The sequence below is a fragment of the Siniperca chuatsi genome, linkage group LG6 (genome assembly GCF_020085105.1).
Source record: "Siniperca chuatsi isolate FFG_IHB_CAS linkage group LG6, ASM2008510v1, whole genome shotgun sequence".
NCBI classification, from domain to species: Eukaryota; Metazoa; Chordata; class Actinopteri; order Centrarchiformes; family Sinipercidae; genus Siniperca; species Siniperca chuatsi.
The window spans coordinates 20144002-20164623 of record NC_058047.1 but is presented as its reverse complement, the minus strand read 5'-3'; the positions used below and the strand labels follow the sequence as shown (position 1 = coordinate 20164623).

At 40.5% G+C, this 20622-nt stretch overlaps 3 protein-coding genes and 1 long non-coding RNA gene across 7 annotated transcripts; 2 read left to right on the top strand and 2 right to left on the bottom strand.

Annotated features, from left to right (window-relative positions):
- Nucleotides 1-2452: 2452 nt before the first annotated feature.
- On the top strand, nucleotides 2453-6202 carry peak3 (PEAK family member 3). The gene is made up of 4 exons (XM_044199408.1): nucleotides 2453-2807; nucleotides 3211-3359; nucleotides 3751-4307; nucleotides 4690-6202. The coding sequence occupies exons 1-4, from the start codon at nucleotides 2743-2745 to the stop codon at nucleotides 5800-5802; spliced, it is 1884 nt and encodes a 627-aa protein (XP_044055343.1). The 5' UTR covers nucleotides 2453-2742; the 3' UTR covers nucleotides 5803-6202.
- A 418-nt stretch (nucleotides 6203-6620) lies between these two features.
- On the bottom strand, nucleotides 6621-12652 carry oaz1a (ornithine decarboxylase antizyme 1a). The gene is given in 6 exon segments (XM_044199410.1): nucleotides 6621-7272; nucleotides 8354-8439; nucleotides 8937-9112; nucleotides 9451-9537; nucleotides 9539-9605; nucleotides 12458-12652. Coding segments are annotated over 6 exon segments (666 nt in total). The 5' UTR covers nucleotides 12577-12652; the 3' UTR covers nucleotides 6621-7141.
- LOC122877621 lies at nucleotides 11142-15612 on the top strand. 4 transcript variants are annotated; one of them, XR_006378296.1, is made up of 6 exons: nucleotides 11142-11249; nucleotides 13481-13601; nucleotides 13850-13890; nucleotides 13982-14116; nucleotides 14436-14512; nucleotides 15404-15612. It is a non-coding gene; the product is annotated as an uncharacterized LOC122877621 (long non-coding RNA). The 4 variants fall into 4 exon arrangements; XR_006378294.1 differs by lacking the exon at nucleotides 11142-11249 and adding an exon at nucleotides 11586-11719; XR_006378295.1 differs by lacking the exon at nucleotides 11142-11249 and adding an exon at nucleotides 11795-11813.
- A 483-nt stretch (nucleotides 15613-16095) lies between these two features.
- amh (anti-Mullerian hormone) lies at nucleotides 16096-20325 on the bottom strand. The gene is made up of 7 exons (XM_044199409.1): nucleotides 19100-20325; nucleotides 18582-18905; nucleotides 18332-18501; nucleotides 18109-18220; nucleotides 17939-18038; nucleotides 17423-17853; nucleotides 16096-16766 (listed from the first exon to the last, which is right to left on the bottom strand). Exons 1-7 carry the CDS (start codon nucleotides 19218-19220, stop codon nucleotides 16360-16362), a joined length of 1665 nt encoding a protein of 554 aa, XP_044055344.1. The 5' UTR covers nucleotides 19221-20325; the 3' UTR covers nucleotides 16096-16359.
- Nucleotides 20326-20622: the final 297 nt, after the last annotated feature.

Here is a 20622-nt window from a genome sequence, read left to right as displayed (position 1 = left end):
ACAAGGGAGAATACAAGAGTGAGTCCCTGAACACAAGAATATAGATTAAGGTGATCTGATAAATAATCACTCGCCATGTTGTTTGTTTATGTGCATGACGTAAGTGATTTTACCTTAATGTTTTAAGGCAAATAATGGTTTCTGCTTTCATTTAATTCACAAACAGTTGAGTCACTTAAATGCATTCTTTAAAAAAGCAGGAGTACCCATGAGGATAAGGTTGACGCTATGTTTAATTTATCTTCAGTGACCCTAACCCAATGATATAAATTGGGTCAACAAAATAAACATCTCTCAATATATTGCACTACAGTTCAACAGCACCACAAACCACATCCTCTAAAATGATCATGAACACCTCTAAAACAGGTTCAACAAAAACTGAACATGATGACCTTCAATGGCTGTTGTATTACACTGGATTAGTTTTAGCTATGTGTACCTAATAAACTGGCAACTCAGTGTATATATCTGTTGACTAATTGATGGACTGCATACAAACAAACCGGAAATAACCTCATTTACCAGTCGTAGAAAAGGTTTCAGTCGTAGTCATCTGGACACTGTTTTCAGAATCAAGACGTTTGTTTAATTCTGAAAACAGTGTCCAGATGAATACGACTGAAACCTTTTCTACGATAGAACACTCCTGGACGAATGAGGGACTACACCGTCTCATTTACCAGTGCTTCCCAAACCTTCTCGGTTGTGCCGGCTTTTGGAAGCCAAATATAATGTCACTCTCTCCTGTGGTATTGATTGATTGAACCCAAAAGCAACAATAGGCTTCTTCATATTTTGGATTTGACTTGCTTGATGACTGTCACCAGTTTTATCGTTTTAGTGCAGCAGACATTTTGACTTATAGCAGGAGAAGCATTTAACACCCCACTGAACACCACATGCAGATGTTCTATGACAAAGCTCCTCTTCAGCTCCTTATTAGGCTGCTTTCCATTTGGTAATGCACTTGGGTTCACTTCATTGTGAGTCACATGTTTACACATTGTCATCATGTTTTTCAATGAGATGGTGACCGTTGTGGTATAAATATAACAGAACTGATACTGAAAAACATGTGTGAGTCATTCTGGGATGGGAGTACTTCAGCAGCACACGCTCCACCTGAAGAATACACTCTAGGTAGCACAAAAGCAAAAATAATGATTGCACTAGACATGTATGTGTGGGAGTTTTGTATGCATCACTGGCGTCACACAGGTGTTGTTGCATCTATCATGATATCTAAAATTGGACACTATAGTTGTATATACTCACATGGTTTTCGCACATTGTCAGTTTGTGGTATCATGGTGTGAGACTTGATTTCTTTGTTGATTATAAAAGCATTTTTAGCCATGCTAGTCGCATTGGTCCACCACGTTGAATTGTAATTTTGGACTTTTCATCCAGCAACATCATTAGGTCAGAATTTCACTTTTTTATGACCAAACACCTGCAAAACTAATGACATTCCCATCAGCCTCAGGTGTACTTTTGTGATTAGTGCTAATTAGCAAATCTTAGCATGCTAACACATTAAATTAAGATGGTAAACATGGTAAACATTATACCTGCTAAACATCAGCATGTTAGCAATGTCACTGTGAGCATGTCAGCATGCTGATGTTCGCATTTAGCTCAAAGAACTGCTACCTAAGTACAGCCTCACAGAGCTGCTAGCATGGCTGTAGTCTCTTAGTCTTGTTGGGTTGTAAATAACAGCCTTCATGTCATTAAATCCTGATTATCCTGACTTTTGGCATCAAAACTATTCTCATATTGGCCTTTGGGTTTTGAAAAATGCAGGAAAAAAACGCTAATTTAAGATATGGATTATAAAATCTAAATCCTAGTCTGAATTATCAGACTCAGATTTAATCTAGTCTTATTACTAGAAAAAAAAGTGATTCCAAACCAACAAGACAAGTGTCTTTGAGCAGGACTGAGCTCTGACCTCCCAGTGAAAGAGCTGTCTGTGTCTTTTTTTAAATCATTATTATAAAACTAAAAGTTACTTACTTAAAAAAGCTCCCCTCACAAGTAGATGGCTTTAATATTTTTCATAGACTAATGCTCCCTAAAATAAGTGTTCCTTAAATGTCATCATTTATAGGGCATACAAAATTTACATTCACTAAATGAAAGTGTCTAACTACAAATATTTGTCCAAAATTTCCCAGTTGTGCAAGATATGCACATGGTAAGTCATGTCTGTCTTTATCTGCTTAAATATTTTACCTTTTCTTTTAAAGTCAGTGAAAGCAAAAGCTTCTACAGACAAGCACCAAGCCCTGAGGAGGGCATTGCATGTGTAAAAGCTCAAACTGCATCATCCATAAGAGAGAAGTTCATGCTGAGGCTGGACTTGGCGAATGTAGATCGACTGAAAAAAACAAGAGTGCAAATTGAAGTGGCTTTGTTATAACTGCTCTTCCCCATTCTGTCAGGCTGAGGTTAGCTCAGAGAACAGCTTTGCCCTCAGAACAGATGCTACTTTTCCGGTACCAACCTCAAGAGCAGACTGAAAACGATTAGGGCAAAAGATAACAAGAGCAGAGAATTGACTTCACAGACGAGAGAGAAGGAGGCAGAGGGAGTAACTGACAGGAGGGAAGTCTTTTGGGGAGGCGCTGAGTTTGCCACCTGTAAGCTTCACATACACTGTGTTCAGCGACAGCAGTAAAGTGTGAGAGAGGTGGAGGAGCAGTTTGTGTTGTGTTGTAACTTTGTCGATTCCTGATGGCGTCTGGTGCTGGCAGCAGAGTGGAGGAACAGCCGCCAGTGCTGCCTGTCAAACAGCACAGGTAAGACCAACAAGCCAAATATTTTGACTGTCTCTTGTAGATCTTATTAGACGTTTGTAATTATTCTACAGATTCTCTTATTGGGTTTTCATTAGGTCGAATAATCACAGAACCCTCCTTAAAAGATCCAAATTAATTGGGATAAAAGGAGATTGCACAGATATTTCATGTACATATCCTTTATTTGGTGATGTCAAGTGTCCTGCAGTGCATGCACTTAAATGTAAAATGCACCACAGCAAACACATAAGATCTTGTGAAGAGACATACAGAAATCTTTTTCAAACTATCAGAGACACTTCTTGCATTCGCAAACTTTCCATTGGAGAATAGTTGCAGTCTGTTTATGCATTTTGCATAGGCAGAAGGGTAAAGGTTTTTGTTATTCTGCTCTCTTACATAGGAGTCAGTCCTTCAGACGCTCCAGTGTGGAGTCTGACTGTGTTATGCTCAGCACTGTTGGACTCCAGCATCAAAACTACGCATACAACGATGTCTTCCCTGAACCCACTGATTGTCATGCAGCCCGGTGCCCCATACACCAGCGCTACGGTAGGTTTACAGAATGATGAAGTGAGTACAAGTGAGGGAAAGTAGTCGCATGTACTAAATGTAAAAAAAAATCTACAGCTCGTATATGCAGCTCAGTGTGATGGGAAAAGACATAACATACTGTAACACGTGGTTTGTTTCTTCTCAGTTCTTCTTTCCGTGAGAACTGAAAGAGAGGAAGTAACCGTCTGAAACTTTTACTTTCAATGACATGCATGTAACATTCCGACTGTTACAATGACTGATAATTCAGTCAGACAAACTGCTCTCTGCCACTGTGGATGCAGACTCTCTTTGTAATTCTACAGATGGTGTGTCCAAACTATTGCATGTTCATTGCTCTTGCTCACTGTTCAAGTATGACCTAAATCCCTCTCGCCGTGTTGCTCAGATCCCTCCCGACACCAGGTGAGATTTTTCTCTGATGGCACCCCGCCGCCTGTTCCAAAGAAGAGGTTAGTTCGCACCCTCTCCCTCCCTGTCACCGATGGGCCTCCACTCTCTCCTCTGTCTCCACTGCAAAGATACCATCAAAACTTTGACAACCCCCTGTACATGCTGGCACCTATACCCGACACCTATTTCCATGAGGAGACACTCCTCTGTGAGTTTAAACCAGTCAGAGGGAGTCATGTCCCCTTGCTGTCGTTGTCCCAACTGTCCTTTGACACCCCAGACGAACATCTGCCCTACCTTTTCAGCTGCTTTGAGGACCAGAGGGTTGTTTGTCAGGAGATTCAGCATCACCATTTACTCTTTCTGAGAAGTATGGCACAGAGCGTGGAGGCTAGGATCCTGCTGAAGGGAGAGGCAGCAGAGAGGCACGTAAGCTCATACCAGCCTCAGGATTTCCTGCTGTGTGAGGGCAGCGAGCCAAAGCAGATCGGAGACACGGTTTACTACGGTCTGCACAGTCCCAAGCTCCCAGGGAGGGTGCTTGGTTTAAGGGTAATGTTACAGCTCTTTAATTCGCTCCACACAGTTTACAGTATGTTCTGTATGATAATGCATGTTGTTAAAATGTTCATATGTTGATATACTATGTTCACTTGCAGTCACATTGCACTTGAAATTGTGTCCAAAGCAAAGTGGTATGCACATTGCACAACCAGTAATGCAAACATGATCTTTATCAACATTGGCAACTGTGATACTGCCTTGTGGTACCAGAAACACTTCCTCTGAACTGTCATCAGGTGTCACAACTGCAACAGGAAGGCCAGAAGAGATTTGTTTTTCATATCTAACACTAAATACTATTGCAAGGCAAGGGTTTCTTGATTATGACTTTAGTTTTATGAGTGTGTCTGTTTTCTGTCTTTCTGTGCAGGTACACAAAGAGACTGATGAAGCTTCCTCGGCCCACACCAAACACCAGCCATCGCATGTCAATGTACAAGATGTTATTGCTCGTTTCCACCCAAGCAGAATCCTGCAGAATGATTCCAGCATTCTACAAACTCAAGATCCCTCTCATCCTTTTAAGTCAGACTGTACTGCTGCTAAACCAACAGGTGGAGGCAGCACTGAGGATGCCACAGACCTTGTGAACATTAATCTGCCCTCAGTTCAGTCTTTCCTCCAGAAAGGACACTCATTTAGCATTGAGAGAGACCTGCCACACGCCACTCTAGAGGACTTTGTTCAGGATAGCAGCTTGCTGCAGAGCACAGATTGTTTGGATTATGACAGACAGGTATGCATTCTGTTGCTGCAGATCTTAATGGGCTCACAACATCTGTGCAACATCAGTGCCACTGCAGCTGAGTTCAGACCTCAGAAGATCTTTTTAGTGTGGCCCAACGGAGAGAAGGAAGAGGGAGAAAACAAGCTAGAACAGGATGTCTCTGAAGTGAAGCAAGGTCTCAAGACCAGTAGATTGAAAGAAGAAATGGAGTGGGAAAAGACAGAGAAGAAAGGAAAGATCCAGATGTTATGGAGGACACACGGTTCCCCTCGTGTAGTGATAACCCTGCTATCATCTGCTCTTGCTGTACCTCACCCCCTCACCTACATGAAATCCCAAATTAGAGCCCTAATTCAATACTGCCTCAACTCACAAGAGAGCCTGAGATCTCTGGGCTCAGTTCCAACTATGTCCATGTCCTCATACCGAAGGGGGCTTCTTTATCTGGCCTCTCTGCTCCAGAGTGACAGCAATGAGCCACAGATGACAGACATGGTGGCCATGCTTCAGGTGCTCCTCTGGGGGCCACGTGTCCCACTCTTCAATCACAGAGGCTCTGTGACAACCATTGTACACAACTGGCTGACAATCAAGCGAGCCCTGCTGGTGATGAAGTTGGCAGAGAGAGGGCTGATCCAGGATCAGTCTGTTCTGGATTGGGAGGATTGTATGTGTCTGCAATACCTGTCATTTACAGACCCTGAGACAGTTGTGAGCGTGACCAGTCAGCTATGGCTCACTCTGAATGTGGACTGACATTTATAATCAATATGTGAACATTTGGAGTCAAAAATACATTAAGAATGTGTATGGCGTTTCCATCCTTCCTTCAACAATTAGGATCTTCATATACTGCTCTTAATACTGCTCTAAAAAAATGGCTGCACTTTGAACATTTGAATGATTGAATATTTGTTGCTGTAACACTGAAGGCCCTGTAAATGTATTTTCTCACCCAGCAGCTGTATTACTGTTTTTTTCTGTGGTCTCCTCACTGGTTTGAAGTGGGCAGGACTCATTTAGATAAAGGTGATGTCACACATTTCCATGCACCAATCAGCAACATTTGAGTCAGAATCTGATGACAGTTGGTGGGTTGCCAGCCCACTTTCAATAGCTTTGACTTTTAAACTCTTAATAAATAATACCAAACTGATTGTTGCTTACTTTTTAAATAATAGTTATAGAAAGTTAGTTATGTTACACTATTAAACCAGGTTTTAGAGGGGTTTCAGACACCTACCATTTAAAGTATTGTGCTACAGTTGCCTTGCTAGTCCATGACTATTCTCAATAAATCATATTCACTATAATAGTGAGCCACTAAAAGTCTCAGTATGCGTCAAAGGAACTGCTCATCAGACATCAAACAGCATCTGAAAACCCTTTCCAAAAGCAGAACTGAGCCACAGATTTTTCTAACTTTACGAAATAGACAATAATTATGCCAGGTGTGCCTTTAGATGTGATCAGAAAATACATAATATGGCATAGATCCTTCAAAGCATACTGAGACCTTAACTCTGACAGGCTGCATGTCTGTATGACTTCACAAGACCACAGACGCCACTCTGTAAGGTGAGCACTTTTATTTAGTACAGTTACAACATGCAGATTTCTATCAAGTGAATCAATGCAACAAATGAAAACCATGCACACATAAAAAAAAAAATCAATATAAACACAAGAATCAAATGATATTTACCATTTAAACATATCTACTTACATGAGTAGGATGAATTTAAATTTATCATAAATATTACACTGGAGATGATCTTCAGGGTGTTCAGGGAGGGTGATTAGGAAGTCAGCACTACACATCATGGAAAGTAATACAGTGGCGAGGACACATTGCCCGGATATTTTGTGGGCGCTTGCTTTACATTCCTGGTATATTAACATCTTACCCTAGTGCAAATATCATTGAAACACAGCACATGGTAGATAAAGGTAAAACAAACAAAAAGGAACCTCTGACAGGAAACCGCAACCATACTTAACTTGGATAATATATTCATTTCCTAAAAATTATAAAACGATGTGTGGGTATGGATTGAAATAAGAACAACAAACATTTGTAACTGCTCAGCGTCATTTAATCATCATCAGAGGAGTCTCGCTCGATGCTGTAAGCCATGAAGAAAGCGTCGGGGCGGGTGGGGATGAGGGGATGACCCGGTCTCACAATCTCAAAGCCCAGGAAACTGAATGTACGCAGCAGGGATGCTGAGGAGAGACAAGATGTAAACAGATGTAAATCTCTAAGACTTGATAACTTTATTGATTTTGAACAAGATACATATTTTTTTACATCAGAGGGTTTGTTGCATCATCCAAGAGAGACTTGGTTTCTGACCTTGATACAGAAACTACACCTTCCAAAACTTGCCCAGTTAAAGCTGCCAGACTATTCAAAAATATCACACGTGCAAAACTACTGAGAAGTAACTTGAAGCCAGTGTACATATATAGTACAGATTTGAGTTTGTTGGCAAATAATGTAACCCAAAAAAGAACATTTAAGATTGCGAGTCACAGATTCAGAAAAAAAACATCTGAAACACTGCTAATTTATTCATTTATTGAAGTATTATAAATACATTTATGTGGACCCCGGGAAGAGCAGGTACTGTTGGTGTTACAGCAATGCATAGGCATCTACGCATACATAGATATTTCCTGCCTGTACATTTGCAGGTACAAAGTCAGCATCTTATCTGTCAAGATAAAGCTGAAGTTCATTGACCACTGATGTAGGACAATATATTTTTCAACTGACTGACTAAATTCATGAAAGAAGGCAATGAGAAAATTGTCAGTAATTTGTCTAATAGTTAACTCTGACTTTGCCATGCTAGGGGGAAATATATTAACTAGTGAAAGTCTAAAAATCTGTTCTAATTGTTAGAGTTTCAGTTATATGTGACCTTTAAGTTTAATTCTATTTGATTTCATCAAATTGTTTCTCATGTTCCTAATGTTACTTCATGCAGTCTTCCTTCCTCAGTTTGTACCAGCATGTCACCTCTCTTTGACTGTCCAAAGTACATTTTCAGTCACACATCTGTAGTCAAGTGTACCTAAAGTAGTGCCTTTATCATCTGCTCCACACTAGCTGCCACATTTATGCTTAGGTTCAGCTCCTGAAATATCCTAAATGAAGCATAACACGACACGACAATCTGTATTAGAAAACTGGCGATACGAAATGAAACTCAAGTAGTACTATTTATCCTACCTTTATCTGAAAATGTTGTTTTTATATTAAGCATTAACAGTTTAAGAAACCCAAACAAAAAAGTCTCACCTCTATCGTCACGACTCTTGTGAAAACAGATAAACACGTGATCAACCTGCAGCTGCTCTTCTGCAAATTCCAGCAGAAGGGCAAAACTGTAAAGAAACAAAGCAAACAAAATGTGTAAATGTATTATAGGAGGGATGTTAATAAATTTCAGAAGAAAATAATTATTAATGATGGTGTATGTACATTTCTACATACCACATACATTTCAACATACCACAGCATAAAAACAGATATTAACAAGATTACCTTAAAGGTTTGAGATCTATAACTTGAGTCACGTATTTGGTCAATCAGGCTCATACTTATACATACTTATCATTGTTTACAAATAAGTGATTTTTACATTTACAGTTTTCTTTATATACAACGTCTCATCTACTGTACAAATTAAGAAAACACAGGGTCTGTTTTTATTTTACTGCCATTTGACAAAATATTTGAATAGATTGATTTGTTTTATTTGCAATGAATGTATACATTTATTTTTGGTTTCATTAAAATCATAAATATAATCAGACTTAAATGTTTGAACCCAAGATTTTTCTTTATTAAAATCACTGACGAAAGAGTGTTTCCTATTGACCTGTCTTTGCTGCCCTCAGGCAAAGCTCCAGGAGAGATTTCAACATAAAGGTTCCCTCCTTTCAGCGCCGCCCTCCAGACACAGCGCTTGCCTTCAGAGCGCCGGGGCTCAAAGAGCAAAAAACGCACTCTGCCGTTGGCAGGGGGAGGCTCCTCAAGAACCAGCAACTGAGTATCCTAGGGGACAAAGAGGAAACGTGCGAACCAAGAGAAATGCATTAAGTTCAGATGACATCAAGACTAAAGTTACAATTACATAATGCCGGAAGAAATGCAGTTAAGATTTTGAAAAACCATCTGTGACTACTCAAATTAACTGATTATTGAAAAGGAAATGATGACGACAATTATAAAAAAAATTTAGAGCTGTCCAAGGCAAGTGTTGTGACATCATTTTAACCAGATCATGTGACAAACAACAACTGCAGCTGTGCCAAATGCCTGAACACGTGTGTCCCTGATCAAAAACACACTAGAGAAGAAGTCAAATTGCTGTAAACAGAAAATTATCTTACAGAATAGAATAGCTTAGCTGCAAGATTGCGATCCCGCTGGTCATTCCCTCGCCCACCTGGGATCTTCAGGGGTGGGAGAGGGGCATCAGGAGCACCACAGAGGCCCCGGACACGGGTTACTGCAACAGCGGGAGCACCTCCTGGGACTGGAGATACTGGAGGGCAAAACAAACGCACACACAGATGGAGCCTTTAAAAGTGGGGCATTCACTAGGGGTTCTTCCAAACACAAACCAATATAAACAGTAGGCTTAGCACACATTACACTGTTGAGTGATTCATCTCTGAAATTACCGTAAAACAGTTGCTAAAGTTGTGAGAGTCTTAACAAAATACACGGCTGTCCTCATCTTAGGCAAAGACGTTTGTGTGATGCGCTGGCTGATAAACATTTGACTTGTGCTAATTAAATGAACAAACAGGAAGCAGGAGCAGTTTGTTACATTACCACATCACTGATGAATCATTAAAAATAAAATGTCACGTGTCAACTTTCAGTCTAATATTCACTACAACCCCTCGAGACAAATTTTGTTTTCATATCTCACAAAGACATGTCACGATCCTCATCACTGTCCACTGTGGAAAAATGTATTGTTCATGTAGTACGAGTGACTTCCTAAAACTAACAGATTTGTGTGGCTTGGTTTCTGTGGTATAACTTTAAGCCTGTCACATGATTCTTAGAGGAAGGCTGCCAGTGGAACAGGCTCTGTTTGTCTAACCATTAGCCTACTTTAGTCACTGCATTAACCGGCTCTAGTTTACAACAGACAGGGGCAAACACCTGTTTAGCAAGTGAGATCAGCCATTTTAATTCTGAGGCTGGTAAAAATGCTCTATAGAATTAGCTTGGCTTGCTTGCGCAGTGGTCTGTGTGTGCAGCTGCATACATTTACAGTGTTGAGAGCGAGCCTATTCTCAGAGTTCCTATCAGGGGACACAACCCATTAACAGCAGCAGTGCTGCCACATTGAAGCAAACGCTCTCAGACACTTACAGATGCTCTCTTACGCAAATGTCACTGCTGTGCTATATGTGGAGCAGATGTGTGAAAACAAAATGAGAACCATTGTCACTCGCATAAGTCAGGCTAATATGCAATACACAACCCATTGCCTGATCTTGTAAGGCACTGAGATTGCAAACAAGCACAGGTCCTCCCCTAAACCCAACTATCAGATTATGTAAAAGAGCCAGTTAACAGAATTCTTTGAAATCCCCATGCCCAGCAGAAAGCAACACACATTCACACCCAGGTTGTCTTGGCAAAGACAGCTGCTCTGGTCACATGAGCGAGGAGTCTTTCGAGCTTCTGCTTGCATAAGAGCACGTCTGCCATGTATGAATATCATGTGAAGGACCACTCATCTCTAGGAGGATATCATAATGCAATATTATTAGGGGAAAGTTATGGTGCTTGCAGATGGACAACATGTGTTATACCAGCCTTATCTCAAAGTAGACTACAGGATAAGTAGCTGTGAGTGAATGAGTTTAAAAGGACACCTGCTGGTGTCTAAAAAAGCTATGGCTTAAAGAGAGAAAACAACTGCATGTAATTCTCTCAACAATCATTGGAGTGTTGCATAACAAATCAACCACCAGGGTTAACATAAAGTCTGAAAATAATTATATATCTATTGAACATGGACTAGGTTCTCTGTACAATGTGTCATCACTGGACTCAACCCCCCGCCCCCCTCTCGCAGTGCAGTGGAAATTTCCTATGAGTCCTTCACAACACTGTAGAGCTAGGCAAACAGCCTCGACCAAAATCTTGTCAGGACACGACTGAGGTAAAAACAAAACAAAACACCCCTAGGCTAATCGCTCACAAGCTGTTTGAAATTATGACCCATATTTCCAGGTATCAAACCCCACTCTGTTCTCATTTCCAGTCAATCACCATATTCAATTTAAAGTGAACTAGCAAATAAGCCGTATCCGGAGTCTATTGGCTGGCAAATGCACCCCACAACTAAATTAGATTTAAAACACATAGCAAAGGTTCCTTTAAATGTTGATTAACTATCTCGACTGATTGCCCCGTTGTAAACCAAATTGGTTAATTAATCTTTTTCGACAACGTACATGATGTCAACGCTAGCTTAGCACCTGAGCCCGACGGCGAAATGGAAAAAAACAAGCCATGAAGCCACAAATGATCAATTCAGCCATCATTGCCACTACGTTGGTTAGCAACAAGCCAACTTTACATAACGTTATATAAATATTTTTAGTGCCCCTGCATTCTTACAAGACCGAGGTAAAATTAAATGTGAAATATAATCAAAATATTGTGGTGTTATTGTCACCGACTGTTTTCACTGCAACGCCGAAAATTTGAAAACATCCATGATGTAAGTTAACGAAAACTTAGCGCTAAGCCGTTAGCTAGCGCAGCTAGCTAGCAATTCCCCTACGCTGACGTTCATCTGCAAGTCGAGCCAACACACTCTAATTAACCGGAAAAAAATAGTTATTAAACCTTTTCACACAAGGTATTTTTGAAATATATAGGAAGCTAGATAAAAGGGCCATCAACGGCCCAGTTGACACTGCTAACTTTAGCTAGCTAGCACCTTAGCATTTAGCTAAGGTTAGCTATAACGCATTTCTGTGGCGTTTCACATATTAACTTGTGCGTTAGCTTAGCTAGAGCATGGATTTCAACAGCGGCGTTTTCCGTAATTTTGTCTATTTGCTGAATGCCAATGTTAAGTAAATGTCATACAATCGGGATACAACTCACTAATGTAGGATGATTTAGTAACTTAAAGACGTTTAACGAAAAGGTATCAAACCCAATGCTACTGACTGATGTATTATGGAAACGTCAACTGAAATAAAGCTGTTTTGTAAACAAGGAACGTGGGGAATAGTGCTAGCCACTCATAAAGGAACATAAACCGTATCTTTTGGGTAGGCCGCGGTTTTTAAACTTAGCTTAGCTTGCTAAGTTAGCTCAACGTTATAACAATTCACAACGACTACAACAACATACCTTTCACTTTCAGGTTTATTACTGGATTGCTCAATAACAGGCATCTCGGATAAGTTTCTCTCTTTTTCTCTAACAAAACAATGACTATTCAAAATCGTCTGTAGGTTAGATTTAACCATCCGGCCAGCGTCCACACCAGCTGCTCGCTCTGTCCTCTCCCCTTCGCCTAATGTTGGGCTGAGAGCTGGCAGGCTGCAGTATTTGTCAGGGGAGTGTCCTGTCCATCATGACGTGTTACTGTTAAAATATGACGCAGTTAATGAGCCCCTTTACTAAACCACTTCAAATGTAAAGTCATTGGACCCTGATGTTACTGCCTATCGCTGAACATTACATTTAATGATGAGCCTAGGCTAGGCTACTTTACCTTAATGTAGGGCTGTAAAAGTCCTATATTAAGTATGTATTTAGTATGTACTCAGTACATACTGTGAGTACTGGTATATATTTTATTATTAGATTATTATTACTGATGCATTAATGTGTAAGCAGCATGTTGTAGCCTGTGGAAGTAAGGCTAATTTTAACTACTTTACATACTGTTGGGTAGTTTAATCTTTAACAATGCAATATATTTTACAAACTCACCGTGTGTTTTTTTTTTTAATGTAAAATCTCAGTTCGTAAAGCTGTAACTCTAGCTCTCAAATAAACAGTGAAGTAAAAAGTACAGCATTTCCCTCTGAAAAGTAATGGAAGAAATATAAAATAGCAAAACAATGGAAATACTCAAGTAAGGTGCAAGTACCTCAAATTTGTACCTAAGTACAGTACATGAGTTAATGTACTTATTTACTTTCCACCACTGGTACTAAACACACTGGTAATAGGTGTAAAAGAGTAGCTCTATTTTATCCTTCTCCAACAGGCCAAGATTAATAGTGAATTAGTCTAAGTTTCATTATTTTATCCCAATGAATATATGCTAATGCTGGTAGCACTTGTCCACCTTAACTGCTGGTAAGTATCACTATGAGTCATTTTCCTATTTTCAACAACTTCCATCTGTGCCTGTCAATCAAGGGGCAAAGGAACAGGGTGCAGGGTGTGTATAGCACTGTCTCCGGTGCCTGCAGAACAGAAATCAACACAACCACAGTATCCTTCACTTCAATGGTGAGACAAAACCGTATGGTTAAATCGGGTAAGTTTCTTTTTTTCTGTGCAGAGGTTCATATAAAACTAAACTCAGCTTCTTTAAATCATTTTTGTCTTTTTCAACTAACTGCAGGTGCCTAATTTAAGCTGTCTGTGACTGTCTGAAAGACTGGGCACATGGCAGTACTTTGCAAAAACTTTGATTTTCGGTTGTTTTGATGCATGATGAAAACAGAATCTTAACTGACAGCTTTATTTTGGATCAAACTTTAAACTTAAAACCTCAACCTGCAGGACTTTGGGAGCCAGAGTAGGAACATCTGAAAACATCATAAGTAAGAAATATGTCCGCCCTAAACAACCAGCCGAGTGAATTCTATGGCAACAACTAGTACATGCATCTGACTCGTTTATGTCTCTCCGTAGTGTCTTATGACCGGATTCTTTCCATCGAAAATTTGAGTGATGTTCCAAATCCATGGAAGGGATTCACTATGAACCGCTGCTTGGTGCTGGCACTGGTCGTACTGCTTGTGAGCTCAGGGGTCAATGAACTGCATGGTGAGTACTGCAATCCTATCAATTTGCGTACAGAAAGGAAACTCACCTGAAAGTAAGTTACTTGAGTAAGAATGACAAATAAACTGTCTGTCTAATGTTGACAGCCAGTTTTATTGGGTTTGTTTCTGCATTACTGCAGTAATATGCAACATGCATGGTACATAGATATTGTACTTCTGCTTCTAACTACTTTCTACTTTAGTATGTTATTATTTTCAATACCACACTCGTTGGCTGATAGCTTATGTGTAATCCTAAATTCTTTCTCCTCTGTTTAAGTCAAGTCAACTTCAGTGTCTTATATTATTTTGTTTTCTAGATGCTATGGATTCTTTTGTTGAGGAGACAGGTATAAGGTCTTTCTTTGGAAGTCTGCAGGATGGTTCGATAACTCAGGTATTGTCGATCTCTGTAACGCTTGCAGGCAGCCTAGGCCTCATTTAAAGGGTTAGGTTTATATTGGTTAGGTTTTTGTGGAGTTCTACTGTTTTTCACACTTATTCGGTGACACAAATCAACGGAGGCCTTTGTTTATGTCTCTTTGTGCAGTTTAAAGATACTGTATACCGAATGGTGAGATTATTTCATTTGAGCTCATTTGCAGGATGTGAACGGGATCAGTCGCAGCCCTGCAGCTGCACTAGTCAGCCCTAGGCTAATATCGTGTTGCCGAACCTTCTTCTCATCAAGCTCATGGAGATTTGGTGAAAGTCTTGTTGAAATATGGAAATAACGAGGCCATGAAGTATCTCATTTCTTTGTCATTTTACTAGTCCACCAGTTTACTGCACATTTCAAAATGACCTTTTTGGCCTTCAAATAATCCACCCACCTTCACGAGTTTGACAAAATTTTGATTTTGGTCAGATTAGTGTTAGGCTAATAAGTGCAATGCATTAGCAATGCATACTCAGCATTGGTATATTTCCCTACATTTGTGCAGAGCTTGTACTCGATCCTATGGACTTGGGGAGAAATGGAAGCTGCATGATCAAAGGGGCCGAGAGCTAGAGAGGGGCGCTGAAAGATGCCAGGGGTTGCAGATATTTATTTTCTCAGTCAGAGCTGTTGTTGAGCTGTTTTCAGGGCCCCCAAAATTTCTAGCAGTGCCTCACTGTCTTTAAGGGTGGATTTCCCTTTAAGTACAACAACGCTGTGACTGTGATAAGCAAGTGAATTTATAAAGATATTTTCATCTTTTCTATATTTATGTGGTTGTATAATATGTGTATTTGAGCCATCACGTTTTGAACCAGACTGTGTTTGTTTCCCGCTGTCTGCCTCCAGATTTCCATATGGGACAGTTTCATGTGGTGGTGGGGATCTGAAGAACTTGGAGCGATAAGAAGAAGAAAAAAGCAGATTGGCAACAAAGCAATCCTGAAACCCAAATCTAAAGAATGATTTGCATACAGCTGTTCAGAAAAGTGAAGGTTCAAAAAATGGATGTCATCGACTGTTACAACAGGATTCTAAATAAAGAACACAAACAGTTATCTATGTACTTTGCATTTAATGATGTAAAAATACAGAATGGGACATTCATTCATTTTTGTTTGTATTGTAGAGAACGCCATTTAATTTGTCTGCAGGACACATGTTTATCATATTTAATACACATTTTAAACCACTCAAGATCAAATCCACCTTTTAGTATCACTAATTTAGAAATGTCACTTAACACCACAATGTAACATAGTCTTATATTATCATCAGCTGCCTGTAGTCATCAAGTCATCAACAATTTGGTAGTTGTAGAACAATATTTTCAATGATAACTGGAATCTTAATTAAAGCACAAAAAGTGTTCTTATGGATGATAAGATGTTTGCTCTGATTAAACAATGGCTTTTTATTCAAATAACTTCTTAGATAATAAAAATAAAATATTTACAAACAGAGGAAGATTATAATACTCATATTTGGCTTATATGAAGACAAAGACCTATGTTGGACCACAATTATTTTTGGTTTCAATAAATTTGATTTCTCAGTGTGAGAAACACTGTGCTGTGTGCATCTACTGCAAATAATATGTCTATATATGTGAAAGTATATAGCCTAAAGAGACTTCTGTGAATTAACATGTGCATTTATATCCTGTGTATTAACACTGTGTGAATAAATAAATGACAGTTAAGTAACAATTAAGTGACACTTTTCCTCCACCAAACTATGGTCGGTGACTGTTAAACCACACATGTAAAATATCTTTTGTGTCACACTCCAAGAAGAAAACAGCTTTAACGGCATCCGCACTCCTTCGCCACCATATCTGGTTTAATGGAGAGGTAAGTCCCATGTTGGTTCAAGTCCACCACCTCCAGGGCTTCATAGGCCACAGGCACACAGCACGGCGCCCGCTCGTCCACATTCTCACTCTCGATGTGGGAGTTGAGCAGGACGGCATGGTTGTTGGCATTGACCAGGGGGAAAGCACAAGAGCCATGGCAGTTATTGATGTTGGCAGTGTTTGGACCCACAAGACGCCTTTCAAGGGACACAGTGAGGCTCCTCAGCCCACATACGTTGCCCCTCACTGGGTTGTTGGGGCCAGCTCTGGTAGCCCGCAGTCCTCTCTGCACCTCATACGCTCGGGCCACCGTCTGCAGGCCCTTCAGCAGAAGAAATGCACGGTACTGGCTCTCTCCTGTTCTATGCAGAAGAGGAAACAGAAAGCATCCGTTAATACCAGTCTACAGTGCTTTAGGACTGTGATTCCCAAGCAGGGGGTACTTCTGCAGATGCCAGGTGGTGCGTGGAAAGATTGTGAAGTAGCTCAACTAATTTGATAAAATAAAAATTGTGATTTGATTTTAAAGATATAACCACATATTACGCCAGCTATATAACACCTAAATACCGCATGTTGCAGTTAGGAGTGCATGAAAACTAGTTGAGTTAGAATTACTAAAAGTAAAGCATGAACAGTTGAAATAGTTAGCTTAAAGTAATGAATATATGGTTGAAACGAGTAATGGACAAATGGTTGTATTAGCAAAAAGTAATAGATAAATGGTTGGAACGTTCACCTTCTGTCCCTGCAAGTGGTAACGTTAGTAGCATGAATGTAAACTTAAACTGAACTAAACATTGACAGACCAATTGTATGAAAAAAATATTGTAACATCCACTATTAAATCTGCTTTTATATCATTAATAATTAGATAAAATCCACTTTTGGAACATGACTGGGAGTGTCGATTAAGGGGGTTCTTGAGTTCATATAAGAGGGCTGTTGGGGTGTGTCGGACAAAAAAGGTTGGGAACAACTGCTTTAGGAGACTGTTTTCTTGTATACATCACCTGCTGCCGGTTCCTTCGTTGGAAACACACTGAGTTCTTTGAGCCTCCCCAGCCTCTCCGTGGCTCTGTGACCCACCTCCTCCTCCCTTATTACCTCCATTATCTGCATCACAGTCTGCTCCAACCTCTGCCTGATTTCCTCCAACAGTGCAGGAGACAGGGCCAACTCTCCATGATGTATCTGAAACATGGAGCCCCAGCTAGCGAAGGAGAAGATGGTGGGGGCCGAGGAGTTGATCAGTCCTGCCAGCAGGGTCTCGCTGGAGGATAAGCCTAGTGTCAGGGGAGGCAGGGACTGTAAGGAGTCCAGCTGGAGCGGAGGGGACTCAAGCTGGTCCTGAGGCAGGACATCACCCAGGAACCGCTTCAGCTCACAGAGGAAGGAGGAGGTCTGCGAAGAGGCCGGGGAGGAACCTGAAACATGTGCATATCTGAGAAAGAGAGTAAAAACTGTTAGAGCACTACTCTTGACAATAGGCTGGTAATATAAACAGGGAACATGAAAGTTCAGACAACCTTGTATCAGTTCCTGTTTCCCCAGAGAAAAGCAGAAGTGGAGTCATGCTGATGTTACTTCCTGATTTTCCACCAATAAGGATGTCTTTTAGGTTTTGTTCTGCAAAGAGAGGAAATGTGAGGAGAGTGCACATGAAATGAGATTATGTCTTACTCATATCATAGCTTACTCATATCAGAGGATTTTGTTTCAACAGAAATCCTCCATTTCTGGTGAACGTCGCCCTCTGATGCTTTTCCTGTCAGCATTATGTACTGTGTTTCTCCTGAAATGCACACAGACTAGAAAACACAACAACAAAAACATTTCTGTGACAAAACCACACACAACAGATTTAAGAACGTCAGGACAGTTTTTCATTCATGCTTTATTCACACCAGGCCTTTCTTTACCTGTGTGTTAGGATGCAGCGACTGACTAGTGAAAGTGATGTCCAGGTTTCTTCCAGTGAAGGGACTTTCAAACGCCAAGAGCAGCACAGGCTTCAGCTTGAGCAAAGGAGACGGAGGGAGGTCAAAGGTGAACTTTAGTATTCCTCTCTCATCTTCCTCTGCCAAGAGCACTGATGGAGAAAACAAGACATGCCGTAAGATAAAAAAAAACATTCAAACATAAATTATTGCAATCCGAGAGCCCTGTTACCTTCAGCTGGATGCAACACCTCCAACCCATTTCTCTGGTTGGTTCTCGTTGCCTTAGCAAGCTCTAATAAGACCGATCCTGATGAATTATCAGATACTGTGCAGATTCCAAACAAAGCCAAATTGGAGTTTGTGAGTTCACCATCGTTCCCCACATCTTCATACAACACTGCGAATATGTCGTGCACAAAGCACGGTGCATGGTGAGGGACAAGATGAGAAACTGTGGACGCTGATGAGGTCTCTGTTGATGGGAAGGTGTGCTCTGCATTTTTAATTTCCAAACCATCTCCGGCCTCTGTGGGGCTCGTTGTGTGGTGGTCTCCTTTGATTGAATTGGGAAAAGAACAAGTTACATTACACACAGAAAAACAGATGAAAGCTAGCAGCAGGAACCACATGCAAACAATCCAATTTTTGCTCAAAACCCACTCATTGACAACAACAAAATGTAAAGACAAAAATATTAATGCACACATGTTCAGAGGTTTAGTTGGTTTAAATTGTGCAAGATGTCACCTGTCATTGTGGGGCCGTGGGCTGGGATCAGTTGCTGTCCACGTGAGACCTGCAGGGCCACACAGAGCCTGGTCCAGCAGAGCATCAATGCTCCACAGTAGACGACTTCCACAACCAACATACTGCACTGTCTGTTTGAGTGCCTGTGTGGTCATTCCTTTCACAATCGCTTGTTTTGAATGGATCAAGCTCACGAGGATGGGAGTTATATCCTCCCACCTTCCCTTCTCACTAACCGGGGAACACACTGCCAAAATAGGAATATTGTGTGTCCTTGATGATTTAGACTGTGGATTCTATTTGAGATGTGCTTTCTTCACCTCCCAATGGCAGTTTTATTGGTTTGGACACACTGAGATTAATGGAGATGAGGACACACATTACAGGAGGTTTCCAGATTGTAGAGTGGACTTCTTTTAACTTTCTCATTAACCTTTCACTGTCTAAAACAAACAATTCCCCAGGCTGGAAGGTGAGAGGTGTTGTTTTTATCCCTCATGGTTGTATAGCAAAGATCTATATTATTCAAGTCAAATATAGAAAAGACACAGATGAGTTTCAGTGCTGATATAACAACTGAGCTGATCAGAGATCCTGAGGTAAAATCAGTGTGGATGATAAAAAACATCCACTATTCCCACTCTCCAAAAGTACTATTTGACACAATAAATACAGTCCTTAACCCTGCTGCTACTGCTTGCTCTGTACCAACCAGTCACGTGTGATGAATTCCTAAACTTTTTCACCTCCTCCCTACGAGCCCTCTGTCCTTGCTCTACTATCCTAAGCAAGTTGGAGCCTGTGTCTCTTGTTCATGTTAAAGACATAGTCTCACACACTAAGCCGACTCCTTGTCCCCTGGACATTGTTCCTACTTGCCTGTAGAAGGAAGTGTTCGACACTGTTGGTCCTGCAATTTCCTGCATCCTAAACAGCAGTCTAGCTAATGGTTCTGTTCCCATATGCTTTAAACATGCAGTAGTACATCCCATTATTAAAAAGCCTAACCTTGATCTAACTGTTCTAAATAATTTTTTCTAAGTTGCCATTTCTATATAAAGTCGTGGAAAAAATGATCTATTCTCAGCTCTCGTCCTTCTTAGAGAGTAACAATATTATGGAGAAATTTCAGTCAGCGTTTTTACACGTCAGTATTTTGTATAGTTAAACAAACAAGAAATACTATATTTATTAGTGATGTTTAGAGGTGCTGGTAGGCTGATTTTGTTACCTTTGCATGGAGCCAGGCTAGCTGTTTCCCTCTGTGTCCAGTTTAGCTTAGCTTTATGCTAAGCTAACGGGCTGCTGGCTCTAGCCTCCGATTTAATGGACAGATATGTGAGTGGTATCAATCCTCTCATCGAACGCTTGGGAAGAAAATGAAAAAGCGTATTTCCCAAAATGTTGAACTATTCCTTAAACAAAAAACTCTCAGTAATGAGTCAGTCATATATGATGTGATTCCTTTGAACAGCTTTGTTGTGAATTAAGAGAAACGATTTATAATTCAGGGCAAATATTCT

What these genes read in the sequence shown, in the direction of transcription:
- peak3 (XM_044199408.1), top strand. Translation starts at nt 2,743, where the DNA reads ATGGCGTCTGGTGCTGGCAGCAGAGTGGAGGAACAGCCGCCAGTGCTG. An exon ending in CTGCCTGTCAAACAGCACAG is followed by an intron (nt 2,808 to 3,210) that starts GTAAGACCAACA and finishes TCTCTTACATAG; the next exon opens with GAGTCAGTCCTTCAGACGCT. An exon ending in CCCCATACACCAGCGCTACG is followed by an intron (nt 3,360 to 3,750) that starts GTAGGTTTACAG and finishes CGTGTTGCTCAG; the next exon opens with ATCCCTCCCGACACCAGGTG.
- amh (XM_044199409.1), bottom strand. Translation starts at nt 19,220, where the DNA reads ATGTTGGTTGTGGAAGTCGTCTACTGTGGAGCATTGATGCTCTGCTGG. An exon ending in GAAACAGGAACTGATACAAG is followed by an intron (nt 17,854 to 17,938) that starts GTTGTCTGAACT and finishes TCTCTTTCTCAG; the next exon opens with ATATGCACATGTTTCAGGTT. An exon ending in AACGAAGGAACCGGCAGCAG is followed by an intron (nt 16,767 to 17,422) that starts GTGATGTATACA and finishes TGCATAGAACAG; the next exon opens with GAGAGAGCCAGTACCGTGCA.